Source organism: Pygocentrus nattereri, chromosome 19, assembly GCF_015220715.1.
Source record: "Pygocentrus nattereri isolate fPygNat1 chromosome 19, fPygNat1.pri, whole genome shotgun sequence".
Taxonomy (NCBI): Eukaryota; Metazoa; Chordata; class Actinopteri; order Characiformes; family Serrasalmidae; genus Pygocentrus; species Pygocentrus nattereri.
In genome coordinates, this window is record NC_051229.1 from 25,640,623 (window position 1) to 25,662,801 (window position 22,179).

A 22,179-nucleotide genomic window follows, 5' to 3' on the forward strand; every position below is an offset into this window, starting at 1 on the left:
CTCCTATCCTCACTGATCTCTTCAGTCAGTCCCTGAACCAGTCTGTTGTTCCTGTGTGCTGTAAGACCTCTGTCAACATGCCAGTTCCTAAAAATCCCTTTGCACGTCCTTATACTTGCAGGTTGTTTTGTGTAGTGTCTGTTTTACGATTATGTTTAGTATATCTCTTCTATATTTATTTTATTGGGTTTAATTTTATGTGGGCACCTTCAACATAAAATTCAACATGAAATTCCTCATATACCTGGTAACTTGGTAAATAAAGATTCTGATTTATTTGTTTACTTTTAAAGACTTTCAGGGCAAGTAAGAAAAGCTTTTGTCAGGGGCAGAGACACACACACACACACACACACACACACACACACACACACTGAAAGCAGACATTCATATTTCAGGAGCTGATGAATCTGTTATTGGGAATGATTTAATTACCACAAGGGAATGTTCTTTCCATAATTGAATATGCTTTGGGCTTTAGCAATTTGGTTATTATTTTTACATTAATGCTTGCCTTAGTCTTTAGAAAAATTAGCTGTGAGCTGCCTTCTGACCCTGTAGGTAATTTGATTTTGTTCAGTTCAATTTATTTCATCTTCATCATCAAACATATAAAAGTGTACTTTAGTAGGTCTGCTGCTCACACCACACATTAGCCAACTAATCACCTCATTTCAACTGTAAGGCATTGTTACAGTAGGCAAAGCACTGAAATGTGTGGGCAGCCTCTACAGTGATGAGCTCAGTTTGATGATTTAATTGAAATGAAAGTATATATGTACTAATGCCTGTTTATTTACAACAAACAAAAAACAATGAGCTTTACAGTAGAACAGTAATGGAGGCTTTGAGTATTGAGGGGTGTTGTCCTGTATTGGTAGCTTTAGACAGCAGCTGAATGCAAGACCTACACTTGTCATGTGTGAATATTTATATAACACAGTTTCAAGTGTGTGTGTGTGTGTGTGTGTGTGTGTATGTATGTGTGTGTGTGTGTATATATATATATATATATATATATATATATATATATATATATATATATATATATATATACACATATATATGATGATCCTATGAAGATGATCCTAATACACACACACACACACACACACACACATATATATATATATATATATATATATATATATATATATATATATATGTGTGTGTGTGTGTGTGTGTGTGTGTGTGTGTGTGTGTGTGTGTGTGTGTGTATATATATATATATATATATATGTATGTATACAAATTTTTGTACTGTACCAAAACAGCAAAACAGTACCTTGAGGTATTTGCCCCTTTTTGCATTTGATGCCAACAACACATCCCAAAATTTGGGACAGGGGGCAACAAAAGACTAAAGATAAAAAAATGCCCGATGGTTAATTACATTTCACTTTCAAAACTGCGGTAACTGGATACCCCAGTTGGCAAACACTTAGTCTGTTGTTAAAAGAAGAGGTGATGAAACATGCATCATGTAAACATGCCCCATTTCCTTTTTTTTGTAATTAAAGTTTTTTATTTAAAACAATAGCTCATATGGTACATAATATAGAAAACAGAAGAAAGAAGGCCAGTTATCAAAAAAGATACAAACATCTCTTAATTCTTGTCTCATAATCATGCTGTTAGTCAGAAGTGAAGATATTCCACAAAATATTCCCAAATTCCCAGTTCCACCGGCCCTTTGCCCCTTATTCTGGCTAACATAACCTCATACGATGTGGTCTCGCTCATTAGGATTTTCCATTCTTGGAGTGTTGGACATGTGGGTGATTTCCAGTGTCTTAATATGGCTCTGGTGGCTGTGGTTATCCCCACCATCAGAACTGGACATGCCCTTTTTGTTAGGGTTGGGGTTTCTGTTTTATCTCCCAAAAGACATAAACGGGGAGACACTGGCAGGGCTACTCCTGCCCATGTCTCCAAAAATCTGTGCCAGAATGGTTCAGCCAAGGGGCATTCCCATATAAGATGCAAAAAGGTTCCCATTTCTTTTTTACACTTCCAACATGAACTACTATTTATTAGTCCTATTTTGAAGAGCCTACAAGGTGTCCAGTAATACCGGTGCAGAATTTTATATTGGATAAATTTCCCTCTAACTTCTCTGACATATTTACCATTTTGTGCTATGATTTGACCCCAGGCATCCTCATTAATTTCACACTTAAGATCTCTCTGCCAAATTATTCTTAAATGATCACTTATGCTGCTAATTAAATAAATTGAGTTTTTATAAAATATTGATGCCTTATGATTAAAAGGGTTATCTAGAAAGTCAACAATTGGATTGGCTAGTCTCTCTGACTGAAATGTTTTAATTATGCAATGTCTAATTTGTAAATATTTCCAGAAATCTTCTTTTTCTTGCAGGTTGTACTGTTGGGCAAGTTCAGTAAATGACATGAATGTCCCTTCTTTATAGAGATCATTTACCGTGTGTATACCCTTGTCCAACCATCTTTTCCAACATGCACCCTTTCCAAACTTTTTTGGAACATGTTGTTGGCATAAAATTCCAAAGGGACATATGTTTCAAAAATCTATAAAATTTCTCAGTTTCAACATTTGCTATGTTCTCTTTGTGGCATTTTCCTTTAACAGTATGGTTTGCTTGATTTGCAGATCATTACATTCAATTTTTATTTACATTCTGTACAGTGTCCCAGCTTTTTTGGGAATGGGGTTGTAGTGAGGTATGAGTATCTCATCATGTTGAGTTTCTGCTGTGGATTCAGCATGGTTTTAAATATTGTATAGGAAACCGTCTTTTTAAATGGTGTTGAAGTGTTTTTATGGTTTATTTTTTTCACTATTTGTGCAAGATCCTGTACAATCTCGTTATCAGTATTTCCCTTTTACATGATGTAAATGGGGAACACAAATGTCATTAAGAGCTAATTGATAACTTGATTCGTAGAAGCAGCCTTACTGTTTTAAATTATTTTAGATACGAGTTCTGCTAAATAATGTAAACTAATAATGTTGACTGGTGTGTGTTTGTGTGTACGTATGTGTACATACAGCTTTCTCCATCTCTGAAGGTTTTTCCCAGCAGCCCTCACTCTCGGCCGTGCAGCAGCTCCAAGATTCGAGTACCCTGGAGTCACAGGCACTTACCTCAACATACCACACGCAAAGTTTACTGACCACTGAGGTACACATTCACAGCTTACTGACTACCAGGACAGGGCAATATACTGATTACTAATTAGTTATTTTGATAAATTCACAATTGTTATTTTTGGATTTATAATATTTGCCAGAATTGTGAAAATTTCATGATGTTCATGTGCCACTCTGCACATTTTGCATGCAAATGATTTTCCTCTAGATTGTGGCAGTTGTGTATCCCCTTTTGGTCTCACAAACGTTTTAAGCATCATTTCACGTTTGTCGGTTGGTTGGTTAAAAAAAAAGTGTACAGTGCGAACCCTCTCTGAAACAGACAGAATAAACAGAGCCCTTTGACTCATGAGGCTCTTTTGGTTTAAAGGTGTAAAAAAAACACAATTCACACACGGCCTGACTCCCTGCAGGGTTACAAATAGGACAGTACTCAGGAACATGACTGTGTATGTATGTGGGTGCTGCCCACATAAAGTGTGTTCTGAGAGTGAACATGTGGTTTATTCTCAATGGTAAAGCAGTGTAAATCCATGAAGTTACAATTTATTTAATCTGTTTAAATTATTTTGGGATTATTATATTTTTATATATTGTTAATTATTATACATTTAATAATGCAGAACATTATACAATTAATGCAGTTAAATCACCACCATCACCCTGGTAGATTATAATGCATCGATTAATTTTAAACCAATAATTCCATCTAGACCTGGAGATCCAGCCCTCACTTTAAAAAAGAAAAATGCAATCAGGTCAGACTCACAGTATAAAAGAGACTGTCTGTTGTATTTTGAGAAATACATAAGGCTTTATTAGCAAAATGTGTAGACATTACATATACTTTCTAGAATATTAATATTCTATTTAGAAATTTTGAACAGTTAAGAAATAACTTTGACTGTGTGTGTGTGTGTGTGTGTGTGTGTGTGTGTGTGTAGACTGCTGGTTTACTGCAGGAGTCGACTGAGGGGCAGCTGCATTTGATCAGGCAGACACAGCAGTACCAGGATGAAGAGGAGAGCAACAGGAGAGCCTACAGGTGGGGAAATACATACATACATATATACATACACACACACACCAACACACACTCACACTTTCTCAAACAACCTCAAAACTTATGATAGTATTAGTGAGGTTAGTGCTGATGTTGGCTGATATTAGTTCAGGATCACAAACGCAACTCGTAATTTGAAATGTGTTCAGTGGAGCATCATCACTGTATTTTATCCAGAGATGTTATATGGACCTTCATTGCTCCATCTCATCTAAGAGTATTCAGTGGAGCTTCATTACTCCAGCTCATCTAATAGTGTTCAGTGGAGCTTCATTACTCCATCTCATCTAAGAGTATTAGGTGGAGCTTCATTACTCCAACTTTTTCAAGAGTATCCAGCTCATCTGAGAGTATTCAGTGGAGCTTCATTACTCCAACTTATCTAAGAGTATCCAGCTCATCTAAGAGTATTCATTGGAGCTTCATTACTTCAGCTCATCTGAGTATTCAGTAGAGCTTCATTACTCCAACTCATCTAATCGTATTCAGTGGAGCTTCATTACTCCATCTCATCTAATCGTATTCAGTGGAGCTTCATTACTCCAACTTATCTAAGAGTATCCAGCTCATCTAAGAATATTCAGTGGAGGTTCATTACTCCAGCTCATCTAAGAGTATTCTGTGGAGCTTCATTACTCCAGCTCATCTAAGAGTATTCAGTGGAGCTTCCTAATTCCAACTCATTACAAGTGTGTTTAGTGGAGCTTCATCACCAGCTCATCCCAAACATGTTTAAAGGAGCTTCATCACTCCAGCTGATCCTAAACATGTTCAGTAGAGCTCCTTCACTCCTACTCATTTCATGTGTGTTTAGTGGTGCTTTATTCTTCTACAGAATGTGTCCATACTGCTACATTGTCCAGTGTTGGGAAGGTTTACACCCCTCTATCTGATGATTAACATTGCTAATGGTGGATTCTTTTGTAGGAAGCAGATGCTGTTCAGGTTTATTGGTGTCGCACGATACACAGTAGCACCATAGAAAACTGCTGTGACTGTTACTGGGGAGAAAATTTAATTGGAAACAAAAACAATCATCTTGGCTGATCTTGCAGTTCAGTGCAGCTCGTGCTGTAAAAATCACTTTTCTATTAACAAAAAAGCCATTTTCTTTAAGCTAAGACAATAGTGCAATAATAGAAACATATGTTAAAAACAGATATATTTATGATAAGTCGATCAAATCATGTATGAAAATTAACTGTACAAAATAACAATTTACTTAGCAGTCATTTCTTTAATGCATATTTTAAAACTAATTGTTTGAGACGTTTATTCTGCATATAAAATATACTTTTATAATAAAACTATTAAATCTAAAAAGAATAATATTCTTTGCACAGCTGTAGATGGTAATTATTAGGTTAAAATAATCAAGTTTGAAACTGATTTAAAAAGGTTTAAAAAAAGTCTCAACTTACTCAGATTATATTTACAGTCATGGCCAGAAATATTTTTACCCTTGCATTTTTCCAGATAATGCATTATTTTTACAGACAGTTAAAATTAAAATGCTTTGTTGTTCACAAAGGGGGTGTGTCCTTTGTATTGGAACAATACCAAAAAGCTGAGAAGAAAGTTGTATTTGATCTTATCCCACAAACGACTGTGAAAACTGATTAGACAATATTGTTAGCATCCTTTAGAAACTTTAGAAATTTTGGATTTCAAGCAGGTTAACCTCTTTTTAACTAATAAATTTAATAATTAAACACATCTTTCTTATTATTACAGGTGTGGACAATATAGAAATCATTGTTTTAACCAGTTTAAACATAGAAAACCTTGTGTTATGTGTCTGTGTGCATCACACTGAGCATGGAGATATAAAGGAAGAGGAAAGACTTGTCTGAGGATTCGAAAAACACAGTTGTAGAACAGCATGGGGCATCTTCATAGAACAGCACTATGAAGGCTACCAAGTCCATCTCCAGAGATTTTAATGTTCCTCTGTCTGCTGTATGCAGCATCATCAAGAGGTTTGCAGCCCATGACACTATAGCTAAGCTCTCTGGACATGGACAGAAGAGAAAAGTTGACAGATTGCAGCCAAGGTTATTTTAATGGTCCATAAAGAACTTTAATAAACTTCCAAGCTTTGTTGCTTCTGGCACCAGGTGTACATGGCATCATGAAATTTAAACACTACCAAAGAATTTTGGTGTACAGTGTACGGCCCAATGTCAGTAAGATGAGTCTTTGTTGGACAAACATGAAAAGCACCCAAAAATGGTTCGAGATAAACCACTGGACTGTTCTGAAGTGGAGTTAAGATCTCAGGTCAATAGAAAACTTTGGGAGGAAAGAGTGCTCCAGAGTTCCAGTACAGAGGTGCAAGAAACTCATTCATGGTCATAGGAACCCCCTGATTTCAGTTATTTCCAAAGGATGCGTTACCAATAATTTTGTCCATGACATTTCTTAGTTTTTACGTTGTTTTTCTTTGTTTGTTCATACCCATATTTCTGACCATGACTTTCTCTACTGAAAGAAGGTTGATTTTGGAAAATGATCGTACATTTAAATACGTACACATTTTCAGTTCAACCTTAATCAGCTTGTTTTGGGCCATCTGAAGTCTGTTCTTAATGATTTTTGAAGAGCTCCTCTTCTAGAAAATGGCTGCATGATCAAAATGATCTTGAATTAATGCCCCAGCCAAATATTTTAGGGGACATTTTCTCTTTTGATAATTGATTATTTAAAACACAACCAGAAGAAATTTACTGAACTTAATTAAAATTAAGCACTGAAACCAGCCATTAGGGGTGTAATTTGTGTACTTCTGGTGCCGATCCCAAGCCCGGATAAATGGTGAGGGTTGCGTCAGGAAGGGCATCCGGCGTAAAACTTCCATCGAAGACCATCAAAGAGGAGAGGAGGAAGGCAGGTTAGAAGGCAGCGAGAGAGAAGGAAAGGCAGGAGTGTTGAGGTTAGAGTAGGGACTCTGAACATAGGGACAATGACTGGTAAAGGCAGAGAGCTTGCAGACATGATGGAGAGAAGGAAGGTAGATATTCTGTGTGTCCAGGAGACCAGATGGAAAGGAAGCAAGGCCAAGAACATTGGAGGTGGATTCAAACTGTTCTATCATGGTGTAGAGAGGAAGAGAAATGGAGTAGGGATAATCCTAAAGGAACAGCTTGTGAAAAGTGTTCTGGATGTAAAGAGAGTGTCGGACAGGATCATGAGCCTGGAGTTGGAGGTTGATAGTGTAATTTTGAATGTGATCAGTTCATATGTACCACAGGTTGGTTGTCAGTTAGAGGAGAAAGAGGAATTTTGGAGTAAGATGGATGAAGTGGTAGATGGTGTCCCTAGAGAGGAGAGATTAGTGATTGGTGCAGACTTCAATGGACATGTTGGTGAAGGGAACAGAGGGGATGAAGAGGTGCTGGGTATGTATGGTGTGAAAGACAGAAATGCGGAAGTTCAGATGGTTGTAGATTTTGCAAAGAGAATGGAAATGGCTGTGGTGAACACGTATTTTCAGAAGAGGGAAGAACACAGGGTGACATACAAGAGTGGAGGGAGGTGCACACAGGTGGATTATATCCTTAGCAGGAGATGCCACCTAAAGGAGATTGGAGATTGTAAAGTGGTACCAGGGGAAAGTGTAGCAAGGCAGCATAGGGTGGTTGTCTGTAGAATGAGATTAGAAACAAAGAAGAGGCAGAGAGTGAAGACAGAGCCAAAGATTAGATGGTGGAAGCTGAAGGAGGAGGATGGTTGCAGGCATTTCAGGGAAAAATTTCAACAGGCCCTTGGGGGCAGTGAGGAGCTACCTGAGGACTGGGAAACTACAGCTAAGGTGGTGAGAGAAACTTGCAAAGATGTATTGGGTGTTTTGTCTGGTCAGAGGAAAGAAGACAAGGAAAGTTGGTGGTGGAATAAGGAAGTCCAGGAGAGTATTCAGAAGAAGAAGGCAGCTAAGAAAAAGTGGGATAACCAGAGAGATGAAAGAAGTAGGTAGAAGTACTGTGAGGCTAGTCGCATAGAGAGAAAAGAATGGTGGCAAAGGCAAAGGCTCAGGCCTATGATGAGCTGTATGAGAGGCTGGACAGTAAAGAAGGAGTAAAGGACTTGTATCGTTTGGCTAAACAGAGAGAGCTGGAAAGGATGTACAGCAGGTTAGGCTGATAAAGGATAGAGAGGGAAATGTACTAGTGAGTGAACAGAGTGTTGAGTAGATGGAAGGAGTACTTTGAAGAACTAATGAATGAGGAAAATGAGAGACAGAGGAGGACAACGGGGGGGGGGTAGTGGATCAGGAAGTACAGAGAATTAGTAAGGTGGAAGTGAGGGCAGCTTCAAAAAAGATGAAGAATCGAAAGGCAGTTGGTCCAGATGACATACCTGTGGAGGTATGGAGATGTTTGGGAGAGAAGGCAGTGGACTTTTTAACCAGGTTGTTTAACAAAATCCTGGAGAGTGAGAGGATGCCTGATGAGTGGAGAAGTAGTATACTGGTCCCCATTTCTAAGAACAAGGGTGATGTGCAGAGCTGCAGTAACTACAGAGGTATAAAGTTGATGAGCCACACCATGAAGGTATGGGAAAGAGTTGTTGAAGCAAGGCTAATGCGAGAAGTTCAGATCAGTGAGCAGCAGTTTGGTTTCATGCCCAGAAAGAGTACAACAGATGCAGTTTTTGCATTGAGAGTGTTGGTAGAGAAGTACAGAGAAGGTCAGAAGGAGCTACATTGTGTCTTTGTGGATCTAAAGAAGGCATATGATATGGTGTCAAGAGAGGAACTATGGTACTGTATGAGGAAGTCAGGTGTAGCTGAAAAGTATGTTAGGGTGGTGCAGGACATGTATGAGGATAGTGAGACAGTGGTGAGGTGTGCAGTTGGAGTGACAAATGGTTTCAAGGTGAAGGTAGGGCTACATCACGGATCAGCTTTGAGCCCCTTCTTGTTTGCAATGGTGATGGAAAGGTTGACAGATGAGGTCAGGCAGGAGGCTCCATGGACCATGATGTTTGCAGATGACATTGTAATCTGTGGTGAGAGTAGAGAGCAGGTGGAAGAGAATCTGGAGAGGTGGAGGTTTGCATTGGAGAGGAGAGGAATGAAGGTCAGTAGAGACAAGACGGAATACATGTGTGTGAATGAGAGGGAGGCAGGTGGAAAGGTGAAGATGCAAGGAGTAGAGGTCGTAAAGGTGGATGACTTCAAATATCCTGGGTCAACCATCCAGAGCAATGGACAGTCTAGAAAAGAGGTGAAGAAGAGGATGCAGGCAGGATGGAGTGGGTGGAGATGGGTGTGTGACAGGGCTGATGTGTGACAGAAGGACAGCAGCAAGAGTGAAAGGGAAGGTTTCAAGACAGTAGTGCATCCTGCTATGATGTATGGTTTGGAGACTGGCTCTGTCTAAAAGACAGGAAGCTGAGCTGGAGGTGGCGGAGATGAAGATGCTGAGATTTTCGTTGGGAGTGACAAGGATGGACAAGATTAGAAATGAGCAGATCAGAGGGACAGTGAAGGTGGAGCAGTTTGGAGATAAAGCCAGAGAGGGCAGGTTGAGATGGTTTGGACATGTGTTGAGGAGGAATCGTGGATATATTGGTCAAAGAATGTTGGAGATGGAGCTGCCGGGTAGAAGGAGAAGAGGTAGACCTCAGAGAAGGCTTATGGATGTAGTGAAGATGGACATTGAGATGGTTGGTGTAAAAGTAGAGGAGGCAGTGGATAGGGCAAGATGAAGGCAGATGATCCGCTGTGGTGCCCCCTAAAGGGAGCAGCCGAAAGAAGAAGAAGAAGAAAGAATTAAAGTTAAGGACTGACCTATCTTTATTTTAAAACAAAAACATTTCAAAACAGCAAAAAAGATGAATTCAAAGACTGGTCTATAATGTCTCCCTTCTATGTACCCTTCTTAAAGAGAGAACAATCTTAAAGGGAATGTCTGATTGTTCTGCACAGAGAAGTCCTTGAGATGTAAACTGTTATTCAGAGTGGATTGATGAGAAATGCTCTGTTCTAGAGAAACTTACTGAGTCACATTTGTTCACAGTGGTGGTGATAGGAAGCAGACATCTAAATATTGTTTTTGTAGGAGTGTATATTTATACTGCCTCTATAGCCACAAAAAGAAAACACTATCCTTAAATTTTGCATATGTCAATACATAGGGCCAGATGGAGGAATAGATTTATAATAATACAGAAAAGGATAAACACCAACAAAACTGAAGAATCCCAAAAAAGCATTAAGGATCACAAGTGTCCTTTTTGATACCTACACGGATCAAAAAGTAGTAAAAAACTTCATTACAACTTAATTTCCCTTTACCTTCCATGCAAAATCCTCAGATGATCCCTCCATTACAGGTTTACTTGGAAAATTCCTTGGTTTTCAACCTCTGTGTTCTTTCTGTTCCTGTAGTGTCTATACCACAGTGCTGCAAATTATAGGCCTGATCAGAAACTGTACAGGCTGTGCTGATTCTGCATCTGAATCCCAGAGTTCCTACGAATACTGAAAACCGTGCACACTACACACCCCAGTCAGCTCAATTTACATTCTTTTTTCAGGCATTTCAGCACAGTACACTGGCTTTAATACCTCTGACTTCAGGTACAGTCATGTGAAAAAATAGGACACTCGATGCAAGCATTTCCCTTTTTTAACATATTTAAATATTATTTGATCTTTATTTTAACAGTGTTGAGAGATGAAGGTAATATATCTAAATAAATAAAACTGAAGAAATGTCTTTGAAAAATAATTTGTAAGATGTATTTAATAGAAATACAGTTTTCTTGTGAGGAAAAATTTAGGTTATCCCATAGTTATTACTACTTAAAATGCTTAAAATTTGAATCAGGTGCACCACATTTGGTGCAAATGATTAGAGCATTGTAAGTATGACAGAGCAGATTATAAAGGAGCCTATCTTATTTAAACTTCAGACGTTTGGTTTACTCTTGATTGTTGAAGTGAGTGGTGTCACCATGGCGAGATCCAAAGAGCTTTCTGAGCCCTCAAGAAAATGAGCATCTTAAATAAGCTTGTGCCTAGAGAAGCTGGCAGCGTTTCTGGATCCTGTTTGTGTGTTATATGATAGAGTTTTAACTTGTATTTGTGAATGCAGTGACAAACTGTGTTCACAGACAGTGGTTTTCAGAAGTGTCTGTGTGGCCATGCAGTGATTTCCACTGTAGAATGCACTTTAGCATTTTTAGGTAGTTATGGTGTCCCAAATGAGGGATGTGGTTCCTTTTCCATTTCCTTCAGTATCCACTGAGAATGCTACAGTGAAGCTCTTCAATCACAATCAACCCCTCAACCCTGTTTTTATACCTTAAATCATATTGCTCTCTCTTCACCTTGTTATTTCAGTTTCACAGTTTGTTGTGTACTTTTGTTCTGCAGGTGCAGTATGTGTGATAAAGGCTTTAAGAAGTCTAGCCACCTGAAGCAGCATGTTCGCTCACACACTGGCGAGAAACCATACAGGTGTAACCTCTGTGGCCGGAGCTTCGTTTCTGCAGGAGTTCTCAAATCCCACCTAAATACACACACAGGTGAGGAGCATGCAGGTAGAATGCACAAAAGGGGTTATATTTCTTGACCTTTTTGACAGTATGTCACTTTTTTAGTAAAAAATATTTCATGACCCCCCTCATTGCCAAACCAACCACCCTGTGTTTTGCTAAACTGTGTGTTTCTACCCATACTTGAGAAGTGGTTGTAATTTGTGTTTAAAAACAGGCTAAAATTGCGAGGTGTCTTCTTTGAGAAACATACTAAGGCAAAATGTTTAAATTAACAGACAACTTTGTGTCCTTCACAATGTGAGCAAACCCTCCTTCACTGCCAGTTTGAGTTGTTTGTTCATTAGCACAGCAGCATACACTAGGCTTATGTCACAAATCAAATATCAGCTGGTACTGACTGTTGGCATCAGTGCATAGAGTCCAGAACAATAAATGAGCATGGTATCAGGCTGGTGTCAGTATCAATACATTCCAAAATACCAGTATACACCTCAATTTACAGAAGACTAATCAAGTAGTAAGTCTACTCACCACTGAAGGAATGCTCTGCTGTGTTAAATGCTATCATCAGTATTGTGAGTCATGATCAGATTCTGATAATAATGAACTACCTCAACTGAAGTGTGCTCTGCTGTTAAGGACCGTCAAATACTTGGCCACAGGAGGAGTACGTGTAAAAGACCAGCATGTTCCCCTTAGGTCAGAACAACTTGATAAATGGAGTAAGGATTTTAAACATCCATGGGTTGTGGGTATTGTCCCTTTCAGATATGTCCATTGAAAAGATGTGGCACAAAATTATGTATTAATTATCTATATGTATATGTAAGTAATATGGCTGTAATATTCTCCATGTTAATCTGTTAACTCTGTTTTTTTTTTTAGCCAGAGAATGTTTTGGTAGAATTTTTTGTGGGAAAGAATTTCATTTACTAACACGGTTCTCTCTTCGACACTTAACTTTCATTTTCTGCTTTTTCTCAAGCTTGTTGATGGCTCTGTTATTTCACTGCCCTTTTTAACCCTAAATGTCATGAGCAAGCAGTTACCAGGGCTATGTGCAATTTATGCATAAGCATTTATTTCATAAATGCAACTATTTTCATGATCAATTTGTTGGTCCATTATGACTTTGATTAATCGATTAGTTGAAAATACTGAAAATAGAGTTTAATAAGAGGTTTACTGAGTGACTTAAAGCTCTGTTTTCATGTGGACAGGAAGCCAACTAATCAATAACTTTATTCATTGCCAACCATTTTAAAATATCGTTATCATGTCGATTAGTTGTTGTGGCCCTGTAAGTGTCAGAATATTAATGTTGATAAATGTTATTATAATCCTTTAAAACTGGTTGTAACATTTCATTGATGCTGTTAAATCACCATCTTCACTAAAATGCATCAGTAGCATTGTGTTTAGGTTATAGGAAAGGGAGCTGGAATATTCTTCCCAAACTGCAGATCATGGTCATATCCCAAACCTTGATACCCTTCTCCTTCTCTCTCTCCAGGTGTGAAAGCTTTTAAATGTAATGTGTGTGACTCCTCGTTCACCACTAATGGTAGTCTGAATCGGCATATGATCATCCATCTTAACACCAAGCCCTTCAAGTGCTCTCTGTGTGAAGAAAGCTTCCGCACACACTTGTTACGCAGGAAACACATGAAGCTTTTCCATGCCATCGGGCCCAGAGGTAAAGTCAATCAGGAACGGGTAAACATAAACAGGCCTTTATCTGTTAAGTTTTGTTGAGTCTCAAGCAGCTTTAGGGTTAGGGAAACACTAAGATAAATTCAATCGATGTTTAGTGGAATGTTGAGACAAGATGAGCTAAAATAGTCTACAGAGGATGATTCAAATAAGATGCTAGCTCATTTATACCTACTTAAGGACTTAAGGTACATGAACCAGATGCCCAGCTTTTTAAATCATATGTGGTGTTTAGTCAGTGCTCCAGTTCTGACCAAGTTGCAAGATTGTGTTACAGGGCTAGACAACGTACAGGATAAGAAAACACAACAGAGGGTACAGGATGGCTGCAAGTCAAGGGTACAGGACAGAGGGTACAGAACAAATACAAGACAGGTTATGGGATAAGGGCACAAAAGGAGAACAGGACAGGTGGCACAATGGTACAGGCCAAGAGTACTGGACAGAGGTGCAAGACAGAGGATAAGAGGAAGGACAGGTATATAGGGCAAAGACACAGCCAGGGTACAAGACAAAGTGTTTACAAACATACAGGTCAAGAACGCAATACCATAGTGCATGGGGGAGGATGCTTAATTTTTGCAGTTTTAAAGAATCTACAAAAAGGATTGTGCTCAGGAGCCTTGTAAGACTATGGTCTGAGGGCTGGCTTGTTTTTGGTTGCACCAGAATGGAGAAACTTTCTCGTAGATAGAACTTAGAGTGGAAACAAACAAGTCAAGATAATTAGATCAGTCAGTTAAAAGACAATAGATTAATTGTTTGCATAAATAATCATTAGTTGTAGCCCTAGTCAAATAATCAATTTTGATTATTTTTTCTGACGCTTACAGTGCTGGATGGAGAAGAAGCATGTGAGGAGGACTCTGGTGCAGAGCATTCTGTGATGAAGAGAAATCGGGCAGGCATTATCACTTTTACAGAAGAGCAGACAGCTGAGCTGGCCAAGAGGGATCCAGGAGATGACGCCTCTGTCTCTGAGAAGGTTCTTGTCCAGTCAGCCGCAGAGCGGGACCGCATCAGTGAGATGAAAGACAAGGCTGTGGTTTTGGACCTGGAGCCCAAATTTGCCAATCGCTGCCAGTACTGCCCAAAAAGCTTCAAAAAGCCCAGCGACCTGGTCAGGTAGAGTGAAATATTTGTCTGAACTTGATGGGTCCATGTATTCCTAATACAAACAGCCATTTTTAAGAGCCAAGAAATTTATTGTTTCAGAAGATATTTCTGAGGAAATTGGATAAAGAAGGGAAAACACAAATAAAAATAATTTCAAAAACAAAAGTTTATAAAACTCCAAAATTGTCCAAAATTGATAAAAGGATATAGAGAACGTGGGACTTGTAAAGACCTGGTAGATCCCAAGTGTCATCATCAGATGAACAGTACTGAAAGCTTTCATTTTTGAGGGATAAGGAGAAAATCAAGCTGCTTCAGATCTGAAAAAATCGACAGGTGTTTCTGTCCATCCATCCACTGCAAGAAGACTCCAAGCTTTGTGTCTGAATCGATGTGTAGCTGTCAAGAAACCATTACTGAGAAATTTAAAAGAACATCTGCAAACCGGACAAAAAAGATGGTGGTGTTTTTAGAACAATGGACTGACCACCCCAGAGTCCAGACCTTAACGTCACTGAATGCTTTTGGGATTACTTGGATCATGGGAAGCAGAAACTTAAACTGAACTCTGCTTTTTTCCTGACACTAAACTTAATAACTTGTGCTTAATGGCCATTTTAAATGGAAATTAAATATATAAAGGGTATTATTTGATTTCTACACAGCACAGTAGATAACAAGTGGTTTCTGACATAGTACAATATTTTTCTATGAAGACAGTTATATGTTATTATTTTTAAGGTAAAAGTGCAGATAAAATTTTGGCTTCAAGATTGCTGCTATGACTTTTTCAACAATATGGCTTTTGTTCATTTTTATAGATCAATGTGGCGTATAGTGTGAGAAACTACATAAGCAAGTCTATTTTAGATTGCTTAACAGCTCAGTGAGGTTTAAGGCAAGTGGATGATGATTTTGCACACTGCTAGCTGGTGTCTATTACATGCTAACTACCAAAAACTTAAGTAATCAAACGAACTCTAAGCCACTGTGGTGTGTTTTTGCACCAGTGTGACATTCTGTCTGATAGTGTTCTCCTGCATCTCTCAGACACATCCGGATCCACACGGGAGAGAAGCCATATAAGTGTGACGAGTGTGGGAAAAGTTTCACAGTGAAATCAACGCTGGACTGCCATGTGAAGACACATACAGGTGGGTGGTGCAACGGTGATTCATAATTTAAAAATTCACATTCATTGAGTGGACACATTTGAATGCTGCTGCTACATCTATAACAGCGGTCAGCAACATGTGGCTCTGAAGCCATATATGGCTATTTCAATGCCCTGTTTTGGAATTACCTTTTTAGGTAAAAATAAAATAATCCTCATTTGTAGTAAAATAAAGTTCTGCTGATCATTCCAACACAGGTTTAACAATAAATGGTCTTAAATGCTTGGGGTTTCTGGCCTACAACTACTACTTCATCAGTCCTTAACCCTAAAAGTTGGTGGACAGACTGCTGGTCACCATAGTAACACAGAAAACAGTCTTGCCTAGCTAGATGCTAATGAAAAGGCAAAGAGAAAAATTTAAGATGGACATCAACGATTTAGTGACTAATGGACTTAATTGCATTTACAAGCTCTCCAGCTGACTTCCTCAAACACTGTAAAGTTGCAAAGCTGAAGTCAGTTTCTCGTTCACCAGCTTCTTATTAGAACTTTCCTGTTCCACCTTAAATGGTGCAGCAGTTACAGTCTAGCACATCAGGTGCTGTGTCTTCTGCATAATTCAGTAATTTAGGCACAGTGCGTCTGAGTCAGAATTATTTACAGTGGTGGGGATAGGAACCAGACACCTGAAGCCTTTAATGCCTTTATTATTTCATGACATGGTTATGGATACCTTGCTTACATCGTTTTGTGATTGTTTGAATTGAGGTTTTGTGCTAAAACTTCCTTTTGTATGAACTGTTTGTTCATACAGTTTCATTCTGTATCCCTACCATTATCAAATTTTATTCTGAATGGGTTATTTAAATGTATTTTGCTGTGCGATGCAAACCAGCCATTAGGGGTGTACTTTGTGTACTTCTGGTGCCGGTCCCAAGCCCAGATAAATGGTGAGGGTTGCATCAGTAAGGGCATCTGGCGTAAAACTTGTGCCAAAACTATCATGCGGATCACAAATATGATTGCCATACCGGATCGGTTGAGGCCCAGGTTAACAACGACCGCCTCCAGTGCTGTTGACCAGCAGGGTGCCGATGGAAATTGGACTACTGTAGGTCGAAGGCCATCAAAGAGGAGAGGAGGGAGGCAGGTTAGAAGGCAACGAGAGAGAAGGAAAGGCAGTAGTGTGGAGGTTAGAGTAGGGACTCTGAACATAGGGACAATGACTGGTAAAGGCAGAGAGCTTGCAGACATGATGGAGAGAAGGAAGGTAGATATTCTGTGTGTCCAGGAGACCAGATGGAAAGGAAGCATGGCCAGGAACATTGGAGGTGGAAGATGTAGAAAGGATGAGAAATGGAGTAGGGATAATCCTAAAGGAACAGCTTGTGAAAAGTGTTCTGGATGTAAAGAGCGTGTCAGACAGGATCATGAGCCTGAAGTTGGAGGTTGATGGTGTAATTTTGAATGTGCTCAGTTCATGTGCCCCACAGGTTGGTTGTCAGTTAGAGGAGAAAGAGGAATTTTGGAGTAAGATGGATGAAGTGGTAGATGGTGTCCCTAGAGAGGAGAGATTAGTGATTGGTGCAGACTTCAATGGACATGTTGGTGAAGGGAACAGAGGGGATGAAGAGGTGCTGGGTATGTATGGTGTGAAAGACAGAAATGCGGAAGTTCAGATGGTTGTAGATTTTGCAAAGAGAATGGAAATGGCTGTGGTGAACACGTATTTTCAGAAGAGGGAAGAACACAGGGTGACATACAAGAGTGGAGGGAGGTGCACACAGGTGGATTATATCCTTAGCAGGAGATGCCACCTAAAGGAGATTGGAGATTGTAAAGTGGTACCAGGGGAAAGTGTAGCAAGGCAGCATAGGGTGGTTGTCTGTAGAATGAGATTAGAAACAAAGAAGAGGCAGAGAGTGAAGACAGAGCCAAAGATTAGATGGTGGGAGCTGAAGGAGGAGGATGGTTGCAGGCAGTTCAGGGAAAAATTTCAACAGGCCCTTGGGGGCAGTGAGGAGATAGTGGATCAGGAATTGCAGAGAATTAGTAAGATGGAAGTGAGGGCAGCTTTAAAAAGGATGAAGAATGGGAAGGCAGTTGGTCCAGATGACATACCTGTGGAGGTATGGAGATGTTTAGGAGAGAAGGCAGTGGACTTTTTAACCAGGTTGTTTAACAAAATCCTGGAGAGTGAGAGGATGCCTGATGAGTGGAGAAGTAGTGTACTGGTCCCCATTTTTAAGAACAAGGGTGATGTGCAGAGCTGCAGTAACTACAGAGGTATAAAGTTGATGAGCCACACCATGAAGGTATGGGAAAGAGTTGTTGAAGCAAGGCTAAGGCAAGAAGTTCAGATCAGTGAGCAGCAGTTTGGTTTCATGCCCAGAAAGAGTACCACAGATGCAATTTTTGCGTTGAGAGTGTTGGTAGAGAAGTACAGAGAAGGTCAGAAGGAGCTACATTGTGTCTTTGTGGATCTAGAGAAAGCATATGATAGGGTGCCAAGAGAGGAACTGTGGTACTGTATGAGGAAGTCAGTTGTAGCTGAAAAGTATGTTAGGGTGGTGCAGGACATGTATGATGATAGTGAGACAGTGGTGAGGTGTGCAGTTGGAGTGACAAATGGTTTCAAGGTGAAGGTAGGGCTACATCACGGATCAGCTTTGAGCCCCTTCTTGTTTGCAATGATGATGGAAAGATTGACAGATGAGGTCAGGCAGGAGGCTCCATGGACCATGATGTTAGCAGATGACATTGTAATCTGTGGTGAGAGTAGAGAGCAGGTGGAAGAGCATCTGGAGAGGTAGAGGTTTGCACTGGAGAGGAGAGGAATGAAGGTCAGTAGAGACAAGACGGAATACATGTGTGTGTGAATGAGAGGGAAGCAGGTGGAAAGGTGAAGATGCAAGGAGTAGAGGTCGTAAAGGTGGATGACTTCAAATATCTTGGGTCAACCATCCAGAGCAATGGACAGTCTAGAAAAGAGGTGAAGAAGAGGGTGCAGGCAGGGTGGAGTGGGTGGAGACAGGTGTCAGGGCTGATGTGTAACAGAAGGATAGCAGCAAGAGTGAAAGGGAAGGTTTATAAGACAGTAGTGCGTCCTGCTATGATGTATGGTTTGGAGACTGTGGCTCTGTCTAAAAGACAGGAAGCTGAGCTGGAGGTAGCGGAGATGAAGATGCTGAGATTTTCGTTGGGAGTGACAAGGATGGACAAGATTAGAAATGAGCAGATCAGAGGGACAGTGAAGGTGGAGCAGTTTGGAGATAAAGCCAGAGAGGGCAGGTTGAGATGGTTTGGACATGTGTTGAGGAGGAATAGTGGATATATTGGTCAAAGAATGTTGGAGCTGCCGGGTAGAAGGAGAAGAGGTAGACCTCAGAGGAGGTTTATGGATGTCGTGAAGGTGGACATGGAGATGGTTGGTGTAAAAGTAGAGGAGGCAGTGGATAGGGCAAGATGGAGGCAGATGATCCGCTGTGGCGACCCCTGAAGGGAGCAGCCGAAAGAAGAAGAAGAAGAAGAATTTTGCTGTGCGATGCACCAGAAATTATCTCCTGGTCTATTCTGCAAATGCTATGCACTTCAGAGCTGTTTTGAGAGACTCTGTGTGTGTCAACAAGAACAGCAGGAGTTAGTGTTTCAAATTAAAAATATTTTCATTTAATAATGATATGAATCACATTCCATTTTTTTATTACGAATTGACAGCTGTGGAAAGACATCACATTTTGTTCTTTATCAAAAAATTTTCTGATAACGGGAAAAAATATATAAAAATAAATTAATAATAATTGACATGTATTCACCTATGATTCCTGTGTTTATTCAGTAACCTCTCCAAAATAAAGCTGCGTCATCTGCTTAGGACATACAACCCCAATTCCAGTGAAGTTGAGACGTTGTGTAAAACATAAATAAAAACATAATATGATGATTTGCAAATCCTATAGATATTTAATGTTTAAATGGATAAACTTTATTGTTTTTTGCAAATATTCACTCATTTTGAATTTGATGCCTGCAACGCGTTCCAAAGAAGTTGGAACAGGGGCAACAGAAGACTGGGAAAGTTGAGGAATGCTCAAAAAACACCTCTTTGGAACACTCCACAGGTGAACAGGTTAATTGGAAACAGGTGAGTGTCATAATTGGGTATAAAGGGGGCATCCCTGAAAGGCTCAGTCGTTCACAAGCAAGGATGCGGCGAGATTCACCACTTTGTGAACAACTGCGTGAGCAAATAGTCCAACAGTTTAAGAGCAATGTTTCTCAACGTGCATCATCTACATCATCCATAATATCATCAAAAGATTCAGAGAATCGGGAGAAATCTCTGCAAGTAAGCAGCAAGGCAGAAAACCAACATTGAATGCCCGTGACCTTCGATCCCTCAGGCAGCACTGCATTAAAAACCCACATCATTCTGTAACGGATATTACCACATGGGCTCAGGAACACTTCAGAAAACCATTGTCAGTGAACACAGTTCGTCGTTCCATCTACAAGTGCAAGTTAAAACTCTGCCATGCAAAGCGAAAGCCATATATCAACAACACCCAGAAATGCCACCGGCTTCTCTGGGCCCGAGCTCATCTGAGATGGACTGACATAAAGTGGAAAAGTGTCCTGTGGTCTGACGAGTCCACATTTCAAATTGTTTTTGGAAATCATGGACGTCGTGTCCTCCCGGCCAAAGAGTAAAAGGACTGTCCGGATTGGTATCAGTGCAAAGTTCAAAGCCAGCATCTCTGATGCCCATGGCACTTGCACATCTGTGAAGGCACCATTAATGCTGAAAGGTACATACAGGTTTTGGAGCAACATATGCTGCCATCCAAGCAACGTCTTTTTCAGGGACGTCCTGCTTATTTCAGCAAGACAATGCCAAGTTACATTCTGCACGTTACAACAGCGTGGCTTCGTAGTAAAAGAGTGCAGGTACTAGACTGGCCTGCCTGCAGTCCAGACCTGTCTCCCATTGAAAATGTGTAGTGCATTATGAAGCGCAAAATACGACAGTGGAGACCCCGGACTAACTGAAGTTGTACATCAAGCAAGAATGGGAAAAAATTCCACCTACAAAGCTCCAACAATTAGTGTCCTCAGTTCCCAAACGCTTATTGAGTGTTGTTAAAAGGAAAGGTGATGTAACACAGTGGTAAACATGCCCCTGTCCCAACTTCTTTGGAACGTGTTGCAGGCATCAAATTCAAAATTAGTGAATATTTGCAAAAAAACAAGAAAGTTTATCCGTTTGAACATTACATATCTTGTCTTTGTAGTGTGTTCAGTTGAATATAGGTTGAAAAGAATTTGCAATTCATTGTATTTTGTTTTTATTTATGTTTTAGACAATGTTTCAACTTCATTGGAATTGGGGTTGTAAATTCAAAATTCTTTTTTTTTTCCCTTTTTGTTTTTCGCTCAGTATTTAACTCAAGTTGGCACCCATGCACACATACACATTTTAGCATAGTTTGGATACTCCCATAAAAGTCCCACTGTAAGTCACATAGCATAGTGCTTACCAACACCCCAGCAAGAGAGCCACAACTGTACCTTTTCTAAATGGTAACATGTTAATATTTTTTTTGGAACTGCAATAGATTTAATGCCAAATGATTTATAGCACACAGTAATTCTTGTTCATGTTGATCAACGCTCTAATTACTGCACATGACCTGACTACTTACTACCTACTTACTGCCTTACTTTGCGCACAAACAGAAAACGGACACTTTTAAGATCACATTTGACCGACAGCCGATTTGATCCGACTCTGAAGATGAGACTACACTAAATTCTGAAACTATCAGTTGGTCTATCTAAGGAGCTGGAGAACAAACTGCTGGCTGTGGAGTGAGTGAGCGATGCTCATTAATCTGAAATAGCAGTGAGCTGCTGAACATTAAAACATATTAAATGGCACATTCATGGCCCAGTTTATTTATTTCTTACTCGAGGTCGTGTGTTACTGCTATAGCATCATGGATGTGATGTGGTGACCGTAGATCACAGCTGTGTTATTTTGCGATAACACACTCCCTCTTGTGTTCTATTGCTTAATTAGCAATGCTTAACAAATAGCACTAACCCGTAGAACAGTCGCTTTTACCAAAAAAAGCAGATTTGCAGTAGGTTCCAGTGCTCTGAACACCAAGACAGTATAATTACACTAAAATGTCTAACGGGCTATGGCTATTAAATTTATTAAGTTCACTGATCATTTGCATAGCGGATAACATGGTGATATTTGTACTGTAGACATACAGATGTCTGGTTCCTAGTACTATAATGGTAAACAGTTCAAATCATTGCTTTCTTCAGCCCAAATTCTGTTTCAGTTTTAGGTAACAGACAGGCATGTACTAAATAAACCACTGTGTACAATCTTTATAAATCATAAAACTACTCGATACTTTTTACCCATAATAATTACACAGTGTTGGGAAGTTTGTACCACATACGTACACAGTTAATACCTAGAACCTGTTGGGCATTTCAGTGTAGTTTAGTTAGA

The 22,179-nt window shown here is 39.7% G+C and overlaps 1 protein-coding gene across 6 annotated transcripts in view; it reads left to right on the plus strand.

The window, feature by feature from the left end:
- The window catches only part of LOC108441788 (zinc finger protein 236), a 113,397-nt gene that overhangs the window by 41,149 nt on the left and 50,069 nt on the right, over positions 1 to 22,179 (plus strand). For all 6 annotated transcript variants that reach the window (XM_017721494.2, XM_017721495.2, XM_017721491.2 and 3 more), the window contains 6 exons: positions 3,036 to 3,166; positions 4,080 to 4,180; positions 11,580 to 11,731; positions 13,218 to 13,400; positions 14,251 to 14,542; positions 15,584 to 15,687. In XM_017721494.2, coding sequence (XP_017576983.1) covers positions 3,036 to 3,166; positions 4,080 to 4,180; positions 11,580 to 11,731; positions 13,218 to 13,400; positions 14,251 to 14,542; positions 15,584 to 15,687 — 963 coding nt within the window. The remainder of the gene's footprint in view (positions 1 to 3,035; positions 3,167 to 4,079; positions 4,181 to 11,579; positions 11,732 to 13,217; positions 13,401 to 14,250; positions 14,543 to 15,583; positions 15,688 to 22,179) is intronic.